General features: G+C 58.2%; 1 protein-coding gene across 1 annotated transcript in view; it reads right to left on the bottom strand.

Annotated features, from left to right (window-relative positions):
• The window catches only part of LOC111143889 (dynein axonemal heavy chain 1), a 72,120-nt gene that overhangs the window by 30,153 nt on the left and 22,368 nt on the right, over positions 1-19,599 (bottom strand). Inside the window, exons 9-33 of the mRNA XM_022497930.1 lie at positions 19,106-19,317; positions 18,152-18,450; positions 16,638-16,788; positions 15,510-15,703; positions 15,190-15,415; positions 14,589-14,708; positions 14,145-14,227; positions 12,900-13,041; positions 12,311-12,466; positions 11,728-11,926; positions 11,394-11,647; positions 10,614-10,826; positions 8,923-9,087; positions 7,496-7,617; positions 7,288-7,393; positions 6,625-6,804; positions 5,845-5,985; positions 5,043-5,206; positions 4,736-4,849; positions 4,072-4,260; positions 3,698-3,803; positions 2,924-3,037; positions 2,322-2,471; positions 920-1,006; positions 624-810 (exon numbers count right to left, since the gene is read on the bottom strand). Of these exons, the coding sequence (XP_022353638.1) occupies positions 624-810; positions 920-1,006; positions 2,322-2,471; positions 2,924-3,037; positions 3,698-3,803; positions 4,072-4,260; positions 4,736-4,849; positions 5,043-5,206; positions 5,845-5,985; positions 6,625-6,804; positions 7,288-7,393; positions 7,496-7,617; positions 8,923-9,087; positions 10,614-10,826; positions 11,394-11,647; positions 11,728-11,926; positions 12,311-12,466; positions 12,900-13,041; positions 14,145-14,227; positions 14,589-14,708; positions 15,190-15,415; positions 15,510-15,703; positions 16,638-16,788; positions 18,152-18,450; positions 19,106-19,317 (4,074 nt within the window). The remainder of the gene's footprint in view (positions 1-623; positions 811-919; positions 1,007-2,321; positions 2,472-2,923; positions 3,038-3,697; positions 3,804-4,071; positions 4,261-4,735; positions 4,850-5,042; positions 5,207-5,844; positions 5,986-6,624; positions 6,805-7,287; positions 7,394-7,495; positions 7,618-8,922; positions 9,088-10,613; positions 10,827-11,393; positions 11,648-11,727; positions 11,927-12,310; positions 12,467-12,899; positions 13,042-14,144; positions 14,228-14,588; positions 14,709-15,189; positions 15,416-15,509; positions 15,704-16,637; positions 16,789-18,151; positions 18,451-19,105; positions 19,318-19,599) is intronic.

The following is a 19,599-nucleotide window of genomic DNA, read 5'->3' as shown; positions in this document are numbered from 1 at the left end:
TCATGCCTACATGACGAAGGCTCCATAAAAACCCCCCAAGAATGGGGTTTGGAGAGCTTCCTGGAGGATGAACGCATCCACGTGCTGGGAGGAGCAGACCTCAGTCCACATATCTCTTCATGTGGCTGTTCATCTGTATCCCTTCTTGTATTCTTTATTACAGAATAAGTAGCATATGTGTTTCCCTGAGTTCTGTGAGCCGTTCTAGCGAATGATCAAACCTAAGGAGGAGGTTGTGGGAACCTCCAGTTGGTAGCCAAGCTGCTGAAAAGTTGTGGGTAATGTGGGGACCCACTACTTGTGACTGCTTGTGACTTGTGCTTCTGGTTAGTGCTAGAACTGAGCTGAATTGTGGGACAGCCAATGGAGAACTGGTGTGGGAGAACTGGTTGGTGTGGGAAAACTCCCACGTCAAGTGACACAGGCATGAGTGGGCGAGAGGACTTTCTCCTAGACATCGGTCACCTGCCCTATTCTGGGGACAGCTCGGTGAGAGCCCCAGCCTGCCATACACTCGGCCGGGTGTGAGTGACCCTGGGGCAACACTGCCCCATCTCTGCACCCCAGCCCTGGATCCCGGGGAGGCCACTCCGGAATGGCGGGGGCAGAGGCCAGCAGCTCACCGTCCACATCCTTAAGGTTGCTGTTCTCACAGGCCTGGCGAATGGCCTTGTCCAGGATGCCATAGTCAGTCTCCTCCTCCTTGACGGTGGGGAACAGGTCCAATACGATCCCGGAGAAGAGCTTGAGGTCCTCCTGCAGGAACTTGGGTACATTCACGTCTCGGATGGCCCGGAGGCATATCAGCTCCTGCAGCGGAGCCGGGGGAGCCTTCAGGGGACCTGGGTCAGACATGCCTCTGCTCCCTCTGGAGACCTCCCATGGCCCAGATCCCTGCACTCCTCTGGACGGAGCTCACCTCACCCATGCTGGGGTTTTCTCGCTTGAGGTTCCCCGCGGCTGAGATCACAGTCTTCACAGCTCTCATCCCGAAGTCATAGTGATCCTGTTATCGCCGCACAGGAGGGGCAGGTGGGCCCTATGCCTTGGGGTGGCTGCCTGGCACACTCTGCCTCCCCACCTGGTACCTGGCCCTCACCCAGCTGGAAGTTACAAGGTCACACCCCCTGCAAGCCTCAAGCCTGAGCCAGGTGCCCTCGACTGTAGGCCTCCGGCACCTTCTCCTTGCCATCCCAGGGTTCTCTCCCTTCTCCGGCCTCCCTAGTCTGCAGCCCCTGCCTGCTTCTGCTTGACTCTTGGCCCCTGAGGGTGAGGACTCTGCATGGGTCTGACCCTGGCAGAGTCCTGTGGTCCCAGCACTGCACCAGGGGCAGGAATGTACTTGGGTTTTTTCAAAACATGACAGAAGGAGTTCCTGTGGGTGTCACAGCTGGGTTGGCCCCAAGGGCCTTTGAGCTTCCTTCTAACCTTCTCTCTTAACATCTTTTGGCCACACCACTGTAGCTTTTCCCTTCTTTGTTGCTGGTTCTGTTTCCATGACGTAGCAGATGTGTTGAAGATGGTTAAATTTTTTATCATTTTCCCCCTATGGGGCCAGACCATGAGAGCTACACCTGGACATGACCAGCATATTTCCCGGAAGTCTTGGACTTGGAGCAGGATGAAGTGACTGGGCTAGTCTTGCCACTTAAGGTTCTGCATTTCCAGAACCATGTGGGTACAGTTAACAGGGAAGGCGGTGTTTTTGAAAGTGGATGGTGAGAAAGAAGGCGTGTGGAGGTGTGGGCATCCAGGCTGTGCTGTGTGGGCAGCTGCTGTATCTCCCAGTAACAGACCACATCTCCTCCAGCCCGGGGGTTGGGAGGCCCCAGCTGGCCAAAGTCAGCCTGGATTCCTCCTGGCCACAGTGATTGGTATTCATGCAGGAGCAGGTCACCCAGAGAAGGCCCATTAGGATGACTTTTTCTAGAACTATGAAGAAAGAGGAACTAAGCTGGTAGTGTGTAAGCCCAGAGCTGGCTCATCTCTGCCACCGCAGAGGGGGGCCTGCCTGAGAAGGGAGCCAAACAGGGAAGCTTAGCCAGCAGGGCTGGGGTCTGTGCCAATGGCTGGTGCCCCCAGAAGCTGGGCTCAGCACACTGAGTGGAAGGCTCATGGTGCCAGGGGGCTGCTGTCGTGCTCTAGCCCCATAAGACCCAGCATTCTTGCTCCTCAGCCTTGGGTTGTATGGCTCTTGGTTTCCTAATGCTTGAGCCAACTAGCCCTCAGCTGAGAAGTGGGGATGTAATTCCTATGTTATGGGGCTCACGGAGGGCAGACAGCGGCTCTCACACTCTAATCTGGTGAGGGCAGGGCCTCACCTGTGAGCTGAGCTGCTCGGAAGACAGCTTGAAGGTGGTTGTGATCTTCTTGGCCAGCACACTGGCCTCACTGAAGCCGAAGGAGTAGAGGGAGATCTCTGCGATCATGGCATAATCCGGAACCATCATGGCCACTGGCCGGAAGAGTGCCTGGGGCACGGGGCACCCGTGTGACGTGTGAACTGAGAGGCAGGCCTCCCTTCCCAGAGCCCCGCCCACTCTCTGGACCTCTCGGTGCTTGGTGGTCCTCAGTCCCCGGAAGGCAGGCTCGCTGCCCTCCTGCCCCATGGATGCTTGGATCCCCTCTGCACCTCAGCCGCCATAGCCGAGGCTGCTTATCCTCCCCCATGGCTAGACGGCTCTGCCATTAGAAATGGGTCCTTGGTCCTTTGTGTTGACCTGAACCTATCCCCTGACTTCTCCCAAGCCTGAGGACAAGCCTGGAGCCTCCTCTCCATGGCTGGGGGGTGGATCTCAGGAACCCTGGGCAGGAGGGTTGCCCCGGAGAGCCCTTGCATAGCACTCCAGCATGTCTAAGGCCACAGCCCCATGCTTTCCTGTATCCTGGGAAGCCTCTTGGGCTGTCCTGTGCCAGCACTCGCCTTCAGGTTATCAGGCAGCTCGGTGCGGCCGGCGTAGCCTGGGTTCATGGTGATAAACACAGCGCAGGATGGCACAAGTGGGATCTCGACGCCTTCAAACATGAAGCGTTCTACCTAAAGGGGGAAGGGGTTGGCTCACCCCGCCTCCTCTCTGGATGGGCCCCCTTGTCCCTGCGGATGCCCTGTCCTGGCTATAGCCGCTCAGCCCAGGAGAGAGGGTGGGCTCCTCTCTCAGGATCTGGCCTAAGACCTTGGGTCCTGGTGAGCACTGGAGACCTCCAAGGTCCTGGCTCCCTGAGGTCTTCACACAACTCCTGCTACCCCCACCCTACCCCCAATTCCTGACACTGGTTCTCCTATACTTGGGCAATCTCAGCTCTGACTAGGATCCAGAGCCCTACTGGGATGGGGTTGGGCTCCTGCCAGCCTCCCAGCTCCAGTCACAGGAAGAGACCTCTAGTCACTCTGAATGATGCTAGAGGAAGGACAGTAGGTTGGGGCTTTCCATAAGGGTCAGGATGTGGGAGGGATCCCTTTATCCACCACAGCCTGGCCTGAAAGCTGCCCCCAGAGTGGGGCAGGCATGTGGGGCTCCCTGACTGGCTACAAATGTCCCTCAGGGACAGTTCCATGAGCGGGAGTGGGGCTGCCCATCCCCTGTGAGACAAAAGAGGTTGGGCTCAGGGAAGACCTGAATGCCTAGCTTTTGATGCCACCAGTATGGGGACCCTGTGGCAGCATGGGCGTGCTGGGGACAGCTGAAGTGATGCTCACCCGCTGTTGCTGAGCCTTCTGGATGGTGGTGATCTGCTGTGCCACCACCGAGAGCACCTCAATATCGATGCGGTTGAACTCATCGAAGCAGGCCCAGGCCCCGGCACTAAGTGCGGTAAGGACAACGCAGGGATAGAAGTTCTGAGCCCACCTGACACCTCCAAGGGCCCCCTGTGACTCTGCTGGGAGGAAGCCTCCGATGGCCATCTTGGCCAGCTTAGTCATATTCCCACCCCCCCACCCCAGTGCCCACCAGGGGCCGAGACTTTGATTCCTATTATTTTATCCTGTCCCCTCCACCATCCTAGGAGGTTCCTCTCAGGTGGCATCAGCCTTCCTGCCCTGCCCCATGCCACCCTCATGGGCATCCTCACCTGGCCAGGCCCTTGAAGAACTTGCCCATGGCCATGAAGTCAAGCTGGTCAGAGCAGTTGAACACCACAGTCTGGATGGCCAAGGCCTTGCCCAGGTCTTTGGTGGTCTCAGTCTTCCCTGTGCCAGCGGGGCCAGCTGGGGCTCCCCCAAACTTGAGGTGCAGAGCCCCGGTCAGAGTCAGGTAGCACCTGCAGGAGCGAGAGGTAAGCAGGGACCATGCTCCTTCCTCAGGGTTCCCGGAGACTTAGGGAGTGGTTCACTTTATAAAGGGGTTGCCTGTTCTTTCCCCCAAGCCAATTCCTCTGGTACCCTGAAAGGCAGCTGTGACTGATGAAATCAGTAAAGCTCATACCCTCTAGATGCTTCCAGAGTGCTACATGTGTGCTTAAAGGCTTTACACCTCGGCTCATGAAATTCTCATAACCACCCTGAGGAGGCTGAAGGGAGACTGGGGCACAGAGGGGTGAGTCAGCTGTCCCAGGTCACCCAGCAGAGGGTCAGAACTGGCTTTGAACCTGAAGCCCGTGCTCCTCACCCTGCATTGTTTTAATGGACTGGCCCAGCACAGACTCCCTGGGCCTTGTGGCCCCCAGACTCTCGGGCCAGTCAGAGCTGGAAGGAAGGCACCAGAGTAGGAGAGTACGTGGGGAGAAGGAGGCTCACCGGTCGGTCAGGGGCGTGATCACAAGCCTCCCGCTGTTGCCCAGGTACTCATAGCCGTATGTGAACTCAGCATTCACAGCCCGGATATACAGGTTGTTATTTGTCCAGTAGTACCTGGCATTGCAGGGAGATAGGTTCCCAGACCATGGAGACCACGGGCCGCTGGGTAGGGCATGTGGCCCAGGAGGGGTGGGGAAGGAAAGCAGCAAGGCACCCCGCCCAGCTTGTCCCAGGGCCTACTGGAGACTGCCTCTCCACACTGCGCTGGCCTTGGACATGACCGGGCCAGGGGCCCCTGCATCCTCACCTCAGCTGCGAGATCCACTCGAAGTCGTTCACGCTGACTATGTTCTCCTGGATCAGCTTGCTCACCACATCCTTGGCATGGACCTCAATGACAATTAGTGCTGACAGCACAGCCCGCTGCATGCGGGACAGCTTCCCCCGCACCAGGGCCACCAGGTCGCTGAGCTGTAGGAGCGGGGGGACGCTGTCAGATATTGGCGTGGTCGAGCTGGGTAGGCTTCCTCTCCCGTGCATAGATGGTGTGCTTCTCCCAGGAACAATCTCTCTGTCCTGGGAGCAGCTGGTGGCCTAGGATGGGAATGGGGTGCAGGACGAGGCAGGGGGAGGGCCGGCAGGGCGCTGGCCAGTGGGAAGTCTGGCAGGAAACCAAATAAAACCAGAGGCACATGCATGGCGCCTGTAGCATGCGGAGACCTGGGAGCCTTCAGGGGCCAGGAGCTGGAGCCTGGCAAGGAGCTCGAGGAAGGAGCGTGGTGAGGAGCCGGGGGCACAGAGGCCCACAGAGGGGGCAGGGAGAGCCCACCACACAGTGCCAGAGGCCCCAGTGTGTGGCTCCCTCACTAACCACTGGCAGAGGGGCACCTGCCTGGCCTCAGAGCTCTCCTCAGACCACCAGACCCTCTCATGGGTGGCAGGTTGTGAGACACTCACTTCAAGGGTGTCTGACCTACTGCTCTTTGGCTCTAAGTCCAAACCCCTTCCAGGATCAACAAAGGGAAGCCCCCCAGAGGAAGCAGGTTCTCCCAGGGTGTGGGGTGGCTGTGGGGGGGGGGCACGCAGAAGGAGACTCCCTGGGCTCCCACCTGCCGGGCCAGCTTGGGGAACAGCTGGTCACTGAGGTTCCCGGCCTTCAGAGCCTCTGCCACCTCCATGGTCCAGTAGGTCTGGCACCCGGCAATGGTCACCTGGCCAGGCCACTTTAGAACCCACTGGGTCCTGGGCATCTAGAAAGATAACAGGTAGAGCTGAGCCAGGGGCGGCTAGCCCTGCCTGTGCATTCTTTTTTGCTTAAACTTTGTCTGTGTTTCTGGGCCCAAGTAGTGAATTCCACCTCAGAAGCAGAGAAGCCATTAAGCTCTGGGCCTCTTGGAATGGGGCCGAGTCCTCACTTCCTCAGCAGAGGAGACCTTGAAGCGGAGGCATGGGAGCCTAGGATCGGGGAACACAGTCCTGGGTTCAAATCCTGCCTGCCACTTTCAAATCACACACCTTTGGGCAAAAAAATCTCTGAACTAATCCACAGGGAGCTACGTACGTGTACTCAGCATGGACTCAGTCCATGACCATGGCCTGAGAGAGGTGATGTGGGGGAGGCCCTGGGCCAGGCCAAGCTCACAGCGAGTACGTAAAACACTACCACAGTAGCTGGTCATTCCAGGGACACGTCTCAGTTTTTGGACCATTTTCAGATTCCTCCTCCAGCAGCCCCAGGGACCACCTGCCCCCAGAGAACCCCCGGCTGACTAAGAGCACCAGCGGTCAAGGCGGAGCCCAAGGATGAGACAGGCAGGCAGGCGGGCAGGCGACCCTGTGAGGGAGTGGGGGGTCACCAAGGCTGTGCTGGGACAGGCAGCACGGCTCACCGTGGGGTAAGCCTTGATGGCTCTCTCGATGATGTCCCGCACGCTGGTCCTCATGCTGCGCTCCACCTCCCGCAGCCAGTCCTCCACGTTGCTGGACGGGTAGATGGAGAAGGACAGCTGCACCTCTTCACCCTCGGCCGAGTACATGTGTGTGATCTCTAGGTCCTTCTGGAATTGCAGCTGCGGGCAGGGGAGGAGCGAGAGAGGCCTTACCCCCTGTGTGCCCAGAGGCCCCGTCTGCCCCAGCCCCGGGGCTGGCCCTGCCCTCTCCACTGTGTCCCCCGACTGCATGTGGGGTCTGCCTTGTCCGCAGCTGCGGCCCAGCCCAGTTGGGGAAGGAGGCTAAGCCTGCCCTGCCTGTCCCCCTCCCCCATAGGTCTGTGTGGCCTTCCTTGTAGATGAAGAGAGGATGAGGTGACTCAGGAACCTCCGCTTCCCGGCTTCCTGGGTTTCTCGGCCCAGCTGGCACCTCAGGACTCTACAGAGCTGGGTGGGGGTTCTACAGGTGCCCTTCCTCCCAATGGCCCTGGCTGTCTCCAAGGGCCAGGAACCTCACGGGCCACCTCAGTTCCTGCTAAAAGGACTTGGGGCCAGAAAAGAGCTCTCCTCCCTGGGAAGGTGCCCCAGAGCTCCCGGACCTGAACCCCAGGCCCTGTTACCCACCCGGGCAATGTTCTCGAAGCACTTGCGCAGGTGGGGCTGCACGGCTGTGGGGTCCTTTGTCTGGGACAGAATCTCGAGTAGTTCATCGTCTGACAGGAAGTAGAATCTGCCAGGGGCACAGGGAGGGGTGAAGAAGTGGGTCAGACACCCTCACGCCCCAGCCCCGCGGGCAAGCACCGACAGTGGGCATGGGCCAGGCGGTGCCCACCTGGGGAAGGCGCCCCGCTTGGTCTCCAAGTAGTCGCTGAGGCCCTTCTGCACCACGTCCAGCAGCTTGTTGCAGTCCCGCAGGCTCTCTAGCAGCCTCTGGTCAGAGCACACACTGATTACCTGCGCGGCCCAGGCCAGAGAGTGGAAGTGAGCACGGTCGGACCGGGAGGCAGCAAGGTGGCCTCAGAGGGCACCCATGCTGCCCAGAGACCCCAGTAGGACCTGGGAAGGAGAGAGGGCAGGAAAATGGCCCTGAGTCAGGGCCCACATCTATCACCCCTGTCAATCCACAGAAAATAGTCTATGGTAAAAAAAAATACTAGGGGGGTGCCTGGGTGGCTCAGTGGGTTAAGCCGCTGCCTTCGGCTCAGGTCATGGTCTCAGGGTCCTGAGATCGAGTCCCACATCAGGCTCTCTGCTCGGCGGGAAGCCTGCTTCCTCCTCTCTCTCTGCCTGCCTCTCTGTCTACTTGTGATTTCTCTCTGTCAAATAAATAAATGAAATCTTTAAAAAAAAAAAATACTAGGATTAGGGCCACCAGAGTGGTTTAGTCAGTTAAGCGTCTGCCTTTGGCTCAGGTCATGATTCCGGGGTCCTGAGATGGAGCCCCGTGTCAGGCTCCCTGCTCAGCGGGAAGCCTGCTTTTCCCTCCCCCTCTGTCCCTTCCCCCTGCTCATGTTCCCTCTTTCTCTCTAATAAATAAGATCTTTAAAATAAAAAAAGAACTAGGGTTAAACAAAGCCAAGGAATTTTATTTGTTGTGGGACTTGTCAGAGCCTTTAAAATCCTAATGTAGGGGCACCTGGGTGGCTCAGTCAACTGAACGTCCAACACTTGGTTTTTGCTCAGGTCATGATTTCAGGGTTCTGGGATCAAGCCCTGCTTCAGGGTCCACTCCCAGCATGGAGTCTGCTTCAGATTCTTTTTTCCCTTTTCCCTCTGTCCCTCCCCAAGACATGCTCTCTCTAAATATATAATAAAATAAATAAGTACAATCCTTAACATCCTAATAATGTAGGGACACCTGGGTGGCTCAGCTGGTTAAGTGTCAGACTCTTGGTTTCAGCTCAGGTCATGATCTCAGGCTTGTGAGACCAAGTCCCGTGTCAGGCTCCATGCTCAGTGCAGAGTCTGCTTGTCCCTCTCCCTCTCTCCTCCTCCCCTCCTTGCTCTCTCTTTCAGATAAATAAATAAAATCTTAAAAAAAAAATCTTAATGGAGACTAAGTCTTCAAGGGGAAAACCGACTACCGTGTTTCTGAGAAATCTCTCTCAAGACTGGGGAGTCTCCTCAAAGGGACACGGGCCTCGGACTTGTCCTTCAGTCTTGCTTGTTCAGGGAGAGGAGAGACCAGGAGGCTGCCAACAATGTGACTGGGGACCTCGGCGGTCCCCGCCGCCCCCTCCCAGCCCCACGCAAGCTCGCCTCACGGTTCTCGTAGGCGTTCTTCATGATCTTCCTCCAGATCCGCTCCATCGTCTGGTAGCGCTTGCTCTCCACAGGTAACTGCCGATTGATGTCCTCCGAGCTGAAGATGGGCTCCAAGTAGAGCCAGGCCCGCTGACAGTTCAGCCATTCCTCCAGCACCTCCTGGGCAGGGCGTGGACCGTCAGCGCCTGGGGTCCACGTTAGGTCCTGTCCCCGCTGACCTGGAGATCTCACCAGACCACAGAGTGCTGGGCAGAGCCCTGGACATCAGAGCCAGCGTCCACGGGCGGAGGGGGGGGTGGATTTCCAGGTGACCCTGCCAGCCACTGCTCCAGGGATCCAAGGCTACACAGAGGCCCTGGCTTCCAGAGAAGCCCGAGTGCCCCCAGAACCCCTGAGCCTCCAACAGACCCAGGGGAGCCACTCTTCCCTTCGAGAGAACCACCCTCACACCGGCGAGTGCTGCAGTCACAGAGGAAAGAGCCCAGTGCATGGAGACCAAACCAGTCCTCTTTCCTGGGAGGACTTTTGGGTCCGTGACCCCAGGAGTCTCTGGGGTGTACTGGGATTTGAGCTCGAGATCCCTAAAATACTCTCTGAACCTCAGTCCAAGAGCAAGATACCTCCAAAACCAGCCGCTTTCCCCCTCTACCTTCAAACTCCTCTCTATGCATTTCTCTCTTTTCCCATCAGTGCAAACTCATTCATTCTTTCATTCATTCATTCATTCATTCATTCCTTCCCTTCCTCGAGTGATGTGTACTTCAGCCAGTTCTGTGCCAGGCCTGGGCTACGCCCATGTGGGCATCCAGAAAAACAGGGAAGCAGGATGTGGTCCCCACACTTAAGGGGCCCACAGCCCACAAAATAGCCAGCTCTGCCCCTAGTCATTAAGGGCCCAGCATGTGTGATGGGCTTTGTAAGAGGTACCAAGGGCCACCTTGCTGGTAGATGCGGGAGAGTCAGTGAGGGCTGCTGGACACTGAGCCTTGGAGATGGCAGGAAGAGATGGAACTCCAGGGGGAGGGGGCAGTGTGAGCAAAGGCGGAGACCCAGGGACGATGCTGACCAAGTCAGACATCTCTGGGTGATCTAAGGAGCATACTCATAAGCCCTCCTCACTTGGCTGCTGGCCTTTACTGGAGGTTCCTCAGCAGCTCCCAGAAAGGCCCCAGGGAAGGGACTATAAGAAACACACCAGTAGGCCTAACCCAGGATAGTCCTCCAAGGCTCAACAGACAGCCGTCAAGAGGGGCAGTGCCCAGTGCCCAGGCCCCTTCAACCTGCGCCAGCTTCACGTAAGAGAGAAATGGGACGCTTAGAGCAGAGCAGACAGCACTGAGGAGCCTCAGGGCCTTGCGGTATCCAGCCCAGAAATTTCTGAGACTGGAGGTCCTAGTGGTCCCAAGACCAAGCATCTCCTGCCCTTCCCCAGCTACAGCACTGGACCACACACGGCCCTACCCTCACATCCTGAATCGCTTCCTCTGGTAGCCAAATCTCAGAGATGGAGAGCCTCACACTCGACGTTCTGCCCTGCAGGAGGGGCCTGCCAGAGATGGAGGAGCCCGCAGACCTGGGTAAGGCACCGCCCCTTCGACCCTTAAAGGGCATCCCCCACCCAGACACCTTAAAGGACTGCCTATGTGAAGGGTGGGGAGGAGTACGTGAGGACAGCAAGGGCCCACCTGGGTCAGCTTCAACTTGTTCTCCCAGGAGTTGATGCGCTGCTCGAAGGGCTTCTTGTAGGGCGAGAAGGACATGCTCTGCGTCATGACAATGTGGTCGTCAAGCAGCTGTGAGGCCTCGTCCGGGCTCTTGAGGATATAGGTGTCTGTCTCCTTGTACGGCAGCACGTTGAACAGGATGGTTGACCACTCCTTCTCCATCTTGTCCAGTGCCTAGTGTGGGGGGGGCAAGTTAAGGCGGGGTCCCAGGAAGGAGCTGGCCCATGCGCTGTATGACCAGCACTGGACGGGGAAGAGCGGGCTCTGCACAGCCATGACCGTGGCTGTCCGGCAAATACTTCCCGGTGGTCTGGTCACCAAATCCCCCGTGGGACCTTGTCTGAATTCAAGGTTGGCTGGTACTCATAACACGTGCTGCCCATGAACAGCATACACACCTACACTGGGAGGCAGCTGAGGTGCTGGTTAGAAGCTCTGGTTCCAGTTCTAACCTTTACTGGCTATGTCACCCGGGACAGTTGCTGAACCTCTCTGAGCCTTAATTTATTCATCTGTTAAATAAGGGTAATACTATCAGCTCCTCCCTGGGCCAAGAAGTACTTGAAAGGAGTAACTGAGTAATGACAGGGATGGTGAACATTGCACCAAGCACTTTACATCCAAGATTAACCCACTGAACAGAATGCACCTCAACCCCTGAGCCTAGGGAATGACCCCGGGGATGGGGCCCAGTAGTGTCCTCCTCCCAGGGGCTGGGTGGGCCTCCTGGAGGCCACGCACCTGCTCAATGGCATACTCCTTGCCAGCCACCTCAGCCACCTTGCTGATGCTCTCGATGTGGTCCTGCAGGTTCATCTCGAGGCAGCGAGCGAAGGTCAGGTTGGCCTTGGGCCTGACGTTAATGTTGATCTCATTGGACAGCACCTCCCAGTGGCGGTTCCGCATGCCAGGGTTGCGCAGCCCCTGGATCAGCGGGATGTAGGGCTTGAACTCCTCGATGCGGGCCCTGATGTCTAAGGCCACGTCCTGGCAGGCTGCCGGGGCGGGACAGGCAGGTGTGAGAGGCGGCCAGCTCAGGCAAGGAAAGAGGAGACAGGCTGGCTTGGCTGCCTACCTGGTATGTCCTTGAACTGCTTCACACACTTGTGCATGGTCTTGAAGGACTCGATGACATTCTTCTCCAGCTGCTCGGCATCGATGGCTGACAGGGGGTCATTCATCCAACTCTCAGACCAGCGCAGCCAGTCAGAGGCCGTGGTCCAAAGGTCCAGGTAGGGCTGGAACTCCTTCACCATCCGGGAGAGTTTGTCGTACTGTGGGGACAGATGAATCAGGGCTGTCCAGGAGTGCTTCCCAGGCTCTCTGCACACTCACTGCTCCTTCTTAAGCCGGGTCCTCTCCCATTCCTTGCTCCTGGATGCCGTTCCTGCTCCTGTCCCCATGAGCTCTGGCCTGGCCTCCCTTCCCCCACTGCACACGGGCTCCGGGTGGCACTGCGAGGCCTCCTGCCTGATTCTAGCCAGTCTCCTTGCCCTGAGGGCTGGGGCTAGGGAGTTGTCTCTGCAGCCTGCTCAGTCCCACCCTCCAAATGCCAGGGCCCTGCCAGCCAGGAGCTGGGTTCAGATATGGCCACGAATGCCACGGGCTCTTCCTCAAGCTGTGGGGCTTGGGGGGCGGCGTGCCCCGAGGAGGCCTACGTTAGTGACGGGCAAGCCGAAGATGCGCTCCCGGTTATTGTAGAGCATGGCCAGTTGCTGGCAGTCCTTCAGCTGCTTCTTGACCCGCCGCACCTCATTGGCGATCTCGTGCGCTCGTGCAATCTCCGTGTGCGTGGAGAAGCCAGCCACCACCAGCTGTGGGCCAAGGAGCACGGGGTCAGAGGCCTCCAGGGCCCCAACCACAGGCTCGCATCCGGGGCCCCAGGTACCAATACCTCCCCATTCTGAGGGCACTTTCTTCTCCTGGAGTAAGCAGGTTCCTGGCCAATCACAGGCATGCTGACTGTCGAGGGTGACACAGCAAGGTCAGAGGGAGACCCAGCATCCTTAACACTGTGCCCATTTTTTCACCTATTGGGGCTCCGAGGACACCACGGAAGAGCTGGGACCCTTTGTAACCCTGAGTTTTCTGGAGCTTGCTACCCAGGCACCCCCAGCCATTTGTTCATCCACCTACCAGTTCACCCACCAAACAACCCCACAGCCCCTGCTGCATGCATGAAGCCAGGCCTGGCCCCAGAGCGCATGGTGGGGAGTGAGGCATAGCGGAGCCCTGAACCAGCCCCACCTGCAGCCCTTCCAGCTTCTCCTGGAAGTTGTTCTGATCCATGATCTGGATTTTGTGGAACTTCTCCTCATCTTCTGTGTGCTGCTGCCGCACCATCTCTATCTGCCCAAGGATCTTAGAAGGCCAGTTGCTGGCAGCCCACCTGGAGAGGATGGGGTGGGCATTGGGGGGGGGGCAGGTCGCAGATGAAATCATGGGGTGGCCTGGCCAGGCAGGGGCACCCAGGGTGAAGGGGAGAATGGGGGAATCCAGGTGGCAGCTGGAACCAGTCACAGCCAAGCAACCAGGAAGTGGAAGTGAGCTGGAGGCAGCCCCTGCCACCATCAGGGTCGGGATGTGGGCCTGCCTGGCTGGGGAGGCCATCCCTCCTTGCGGTCTGGGAGCTGTGGTGGGCACCCAGGGAGATGCTGGCCCATGGTGCCCAGTGCAATGACGGGGCAAGACAAGGAACAGTGTCGGAAATGAGAGACATAATGCTAGACTCCCCCCTTACATTCCGGAGTCTGGAGGTGCTTCACCTCCCATCAGGCAAAGCAACGGCCTCTAGTCTACACTTCCTTGGTGACCAACAAGGCCACCAGGCCAGTTTCCTTCATATCAGACTGACTCCCTTTGCTGGCTAATGGGGGGACTCTGTAGAATTTGGGGATTCTGCCTGCATCTGGCCTAGGAATGCTGACCCTAGGGGAGGCCCAGCCTGAATACCAGGATGCCCTGTAAAGCCAGTGCCTTGGGGCTCTTGGCAGGGATCCCAGGAGACAGCGCCAACCTCTCCCAGGCCTCGACATTCTGAAGGCACCCCAGGCCTGTGAGGCAGGGTGGGCAAGGGGTTCTGGAGGCCTCAGTAAGGCAGTCCCAACCTAAGGCTGTTTCTCAGAAGGCTCTTGAGCTGGGTGGGGACAAGTGCTGCTCCCCACTGATCACCAGGATAGTTTTGTCTGTTCTCCATGCTCCCAAGAATCCCAAAGGGCCCCTCCCACAAAGGGGATTCCAGGCCTGTGCGAACATGTGTGTGTCAGGCTGACAATGTTTTAGAGAATGGAGACAGGGGGCAGCAGAGGCCCTAGGGCAAGAGGCTCCATTGATTTCCTTCTGCACCACCAGCCACCTGGCCCTGGCCCATGTGGAACCAGTGTCTCAGACATCTTGGGTGGCATTTCTGGTGTGAACACACAGCCATGTGAGCCATGTGTCACAGCACCTCTTTGCCCCTCACTCTGGGAGGGGGACCAAGCTCCCACTCACTTGTCGTTGAAATCTTCTGTGCTGAGGTTGTAAAAGAATTCGTCCATGACTTGGTAGTCATCCATGACCTTCACGATCCGCTCCTGCACGGACAGGTGGTAATGAGAGCTGCATGTGTGGGACCCCCAAAGTGGCTGAGCACTAAGGAAAGGTGGCTCTCTTCCACAGAGGGAGGACTGGGGTTAGGGAAGAGGCGCAGGATCCACAGCCAGCACTGGGCTCAGGGCTCCAAAAGCCAAGGCTGCCACACCTCCCACTGCCACCCTCCACCCTCCTGGCCATCCCAGATAGCATGGGTCTGAACCTCCACCATGCACCCAGCCTTGTAACCTCCCAACCCCCTTATCCTCTGTGTCTACCTCTCCTCTAGCTTCCTGGCTCCTAATCTCCCAGCCGCTGTCTGTCCCCGGGCCCAGCCCCCCGTCCCCCTTATACCCATCTCACCTCTAGCCCCACCAGCTTCTCAGGGATGCCCTTCATCCACTCTCGAAGTTCAGCCAGCTCCTCGATGCTGTTGGGCTTCTCATAGATCTTGCGGCTGATACTGCGAAACTCCTCACAGATCTGACAAGGGACGGAGGGCACTAGGGAGGCCATGTACCCGCCCTGTCCTTTCCTGGGGCCTGCTCCTCCTTCTTGGATCCCAGTGTCTCCTGATAGGTAACCGCCCCCACCCTACCACATCCTGCAGCTGACTTGCTGGGGAGCTGAGGCCTCCCTAGCCTCCTGCGCCCAGCCAACACATGCATGGGACTTCTAAGCCCACCGGCACACCCCCGGCTCCATGAAATGGCCCATCTTTGGGAGAGATTCCAAGGTCTTTCCAAGTCTAGGGAAAGAGGTAGTAGCCCCTATTTCCTTAGACCTTCCATATGGGACAGCTCCCCTTAAACAGGCTGGGGGGTCAAGGCAGGATGACTTCCAGATTCTTCCACTGGCCTGGGCATCTGCAGACAGCCCTCGCCCTGCCCAGGGACACCTTCCTTATTCATGGGAGCTCACCAAGGAGTCGAGAGTGAACGCATGTCGGTGGCTGGGCACTTACACTGTCCACCTCCTTGTGCAGGTTCTTGGCCAGGATGTCCAGCATGGAAGTGGCCAGGGCCTTGCGCTTCTTGGACAGGCTCTGCTTGACGTTGTCGACATTGATGTAGAAGGGCCCAATGACGATACTGCTGGGCAGAGAGCTGTCCAGGATCTCTTTTTCCTGAAGGTGGGTGAGCACCACCTCCCGTACTTCCGAGGCTGTCGGGCAACGCGTCTGGTAGTCTCTGTGGACAGGGGACACACATGAGGGGCAGAGGGTGTAAGTGGGTGGCCAGGGGTCATACCGACACCCAGACGCCCTCAGATGTACGCACGCACTTGAGGAAGGTGGCAATGTCGTTGTTATTCAGCTCCAAATACTTCTGGTACTCCCTAGCGTAAGCCTGCAGTGGGATCATGGCCTTGCGCATAGCATTGGCTATGATGGCCCGCAGCTCCTCCACCAGTGGCTCGTGGAGCCCCACGGACTCCAGTAGGGGGTCGCCGCTGATAAAGATGTCCTCCATCACCAGCTGCAGAGCCAAAGGCAGGGGGTGAGCTGGATGAGCCACGGGGCTCAAGCAGAGGGGTTGAAGATGGGATCCGAAGCCTGAGCGGACAGAAGTGTGGCCAATCACAGGCAGCGCAGTGGCGGTGGGCAGCAGTGTGACCAATCACAGACAGTGTGGGGAGGGTCAGAGCAGCAGCGTGACCAATCACAGACAGCGTGGTGGGATCAGGGCAGCAGTGTGACCAATCACAGACAGCGCAGTGGGGGTCGGGGGCAGCTGTGTGGCCAGTCACAGACAGTGTCGGGAGGGTATGGAAGAGGGTTTGCTGTGGTGTCTGCCAGCACCCTGTGGACTAAGATAGGGCTGAAGTCCCCGGAGCCCCACCCAAGGGCGGTGTCTTCCTCTACCCGGGCCTGACTCAGTGCAGAGCCCAGGAAAGGAGCAGACAAGGCCGCTGGGTCACTGATGGCTCTGGCTACCCAGTAAGGAAGACAAGAGGGGACTAGTTCCAGGAGCTCTTGGGCCGGGAGGAGTGAGATGTAACCCGGTGTGTGATGAGTGGGGACTTCTGGCAAGAGGTCCTGAGTGTGACAGTCAGTCTTTGTCCACATCTTAGCTGGAGAGAGAGGCAGGGAGCTGGGTGGGATCAAGAGAGTGGAATTGGGGCCAGAACAGCTGTGGCAGGGGTGGAGAATGAGCCGGGTTCAAGTCGCAGGTCTGACACTTAGTTGCTTTGTGCCCTCTTGGTGCATGACAAAATGGGGATGCTAATGGTTCCCAGCACAGCTTGTGGTGAGGATTAAGGGAGCCCTTCAAAAATTGAAAGTCTGAGCCCTCTGCTGGTCAGGTGGGAGGCCTGAAATCAAGTAGAACTGCCCTAATCCCATTGGCCTGTGGCTGGGTAGCCAAGAGCAGCCAGGCCAGCAGATGCCCTGGGCCTTGAGCTGTGGCCTACCTTCTCCAGCTGGGGTACTGCATGCGTGGACAGGATGCCCTTGTCAAAGAGGTTGAGCAGAGATGTCTCGAAATGCTCCAGTGGTGTGCTGTAGTGCACCCCTGAGCTATCCAGCACCAGGTCCACAATGAAGAGGGGATTTTTCCGGGGCCTGTCGGGTGATAGGCTGACTGTGGGCAGGCGCCCAAGGAGGCCTGTGTGCAGCATATCTAGCCCTCTGCCCTCCCTGCTAGCCTGATGGTTCTCAAGCTTCTCCATGCATGAAAATTGTCTCCTCCCTCCTTCTAGAAACCTCTAAGTTACCGGAAAAACACAGAGCAGCCAAAGATTAATCCATCCCTGCCACTTGCCCAGAGGTCCACATGTACTGGGAAGAGGGAGGACCACCTCCAGGTGGTCCTGAGGCCATCAGGGCAGGCCAGGCAGACCTGGGTCCTTGCGGCACACACGCTCTCCCTGGGAGGCCACCATCTTTGACTTCAGATGCCCACTACATGCCAACAACCCTCAAGCTTCCCAGCCAGTCCTCCCTGCTGCACTCTGGATTGCCATCCATCACCCACCTGCCTTTATGGGCATCTCAAACACAGCTCCCCTCAGGGCTTGGTGCTAGTGGTGGACCACAGGAGTCAGCCTGTCTCCTCCTCTCCCCTCCTCCCACTTCCCCTCCTCCTGCTGCCAGGCCCATAGCACTGCCACTCAGGCACTACCCCAAATCTGCACCCCTCCCGAGTCCCAGTCACATCATCCTTTTTCTAGACAATGGCAGAAAACTTGGTCTGACTTGCCTTCTGCCTCATTTGTTCCCACAAATCCAGAGCTTTGTTTAATCAGGGTGTAACTCCCCTCTAATGGCTGCTGACCACACTTAGACTAAATCTAGCCCCCGACTGTGACCCCAAGAGGTTCTTTGATCTGGCCTGTCCCTGCGACTTCTCCCATATCGTCCTGACCAGCACATCCCACTCCAGCCATAGCTGCTGGCCCTTCCACCCTTGACAGCCCTAAGGTCTTCCTCCCCTCCGAGCCTCTGCATGTGCTGGGCCTTCAACCCAGTGCCTCTCCCTCACATCTCCTTGGCTGCTTTCCTCTCAATCTCAGGTCTTGACTCAGAGGACCCTGACCCCCTGGCAGAGTCCCCTGCCCCACCCTGGTCTGTCACAGCCCCTGCAAACATTGGCAGTGACCATCTATTGATTCACTGGCTTGCTGCCTGTCCCCCATGAGAGCAGGAGTCCTGCCTCCCTGGTTCCGCTAGAGCCCCACCTGGTCCATGGCAAGTGCTCAAAGAATATTTCTTTTGACTGAGTAACTCAGGGACTGATGGAGAAAATGAAGGTCACCCAGAGACGTGCAAGTCAGAGCTGGTGGGACAATCCCTGGCCACCAGGGCCAGGGCCGGGCTCTCCCTGCCATCCAAGACCTGGCAGTGCTGGGCACCTTGGTCCCGGCTGCCCCACTTCCCCCACCCCTGCCTGTCTGGCCACCCAGCACCTGCGCTCGGCCAGCCCCACCTGTAGGGGCTGTTGATGAGGTCGTCGCCCCAGACCATGTGGTCGGGGCAGTCCAGCATGCTGCAGCAGGCGTCACTGATGAACTGCGAGAAGCTGGCCAGCGAGTCCTGCACCAGGAAGCGCAGCGTGTCCTGCAGCATATACTTGAGCAGCTCCATGAGCTTGCGCAGTTTCGACATGAGGTACACCTCCCAGCTGGTTTCGTAGAGGTTGTACCAGCCCTTGCTCATGTCCCGCAGGCTGCTCCGCATGGCCACCTTGAGCGTGCTGATCCAGCTGTCCTTCAGGAACATCTGCACCTGGAATGGCCGTGGGTGGCATCAGGTGGGTCCCCCGGGAACCTGCTGCCCACAGCCGCCACACTCAGGGACCCTAGACACCAGGGTGCTGGGAAAGCCTCAGGACCCAGATGGCCGGGGAAGGACCCCCCGCAGCCCCAACTGACTGCTGAGCCCCACAACCAACACCCTCCCATGATCCTGGGGACCAGGGCTCCTCTGGGGGAAGGAGGGAGGAGGAGCAGCAGAAGCAGGGCTTTTCCCCCAGCTAAGGGAGAGACAGAGAGATGGAGACACAGTCAATGAGCAGAGAGACACAAGGAGTGAAACAGGAACGGGGAGCTTTTTTCCTGGAGCACCTGGTGATGGTCTCCCACAAGGCTATACCCTTTTCCCTCACATCCCCATCCTTAGCGACTATGTGGAGTTCCTGTTATCCTTTCCAAGACAAGGGGTCTGCTTCAGAAGCCGCCAGGATTGGATGGAAAGTGACCGGAAAGGGAGCCTACCCTGGGTCTCCTCTCCTCTCCTCTCTGGGATGAGCCATCCCCTGGGCAACCTCCACCCTCCCACAAGGTCTAGGTTTAAAAACAGGAGCTCACGGCCTCACTGCTGGCCAGTCAGCTCCAAGGCTCCAGCCTGCGCGTGGCCCTCCAAGCCCTGGATGCCCACGCACCTGTGAGAAGGTCTGGGATTGAATCTGCTCGAACTCCTCCAGGCGGCTGTACTTGGAGAGGTTTGAGTGGAACAGGGACATGCCCATCACCTTGTTGCACTCGGCCCGCACCTTGCTGAGGGCCATGATGACCTCTGGCCGTGTAAGCAGGGACACAAAGGTGAAGTCTTCCTTCTGCTCCCGGAAGGGGTAGTTGGGAACACTCACCAGCCCTGCAGGGGTAGGGGCAGAGGGCAGGGTCAGATTGGCCTGGGACACACCAGGGATTAGGAGGGATCTACAGGTAGTGATGGAGAGATACAACTCCTGTCTCCTTCCAAAGACACACCCACCCTCCAAAAGAGACACCCACCCCAGAACCCCTCTCTTCCCACAGCCTGCTGACACAGCCCTGCAGCTCACAGCGAGCTGCCCGCTCTGGGGTAAGTGGATCCCCTCCAGGCCCCTCTGCGTCCCTGACCCATTTGAAGTAGAGGAGAACCACAGGCCCTCTC

This window comes from Enhydra lutris, unplaced genomic scaffold (genome assembly GCF_002288905.1).
Source record: "Enhydra lutris kenyoni isolate GAN:26980312 unplaced genomic scaffold, ASM228890v2 scaffoldscaffold10, whole genome shotgun sequence".
NCBI classification, from domain to species: Eukaryota; Metazoa; Chordata; class Mammalia; order Carnivora; family Mustelidae; genus Enhydra; species Enhydra lutris.
The sequence above is the reverse complement of the archived record's forward strand: the minus strand, read 5'-3'. Positions and strand labels throughout refer to the sequence as shown.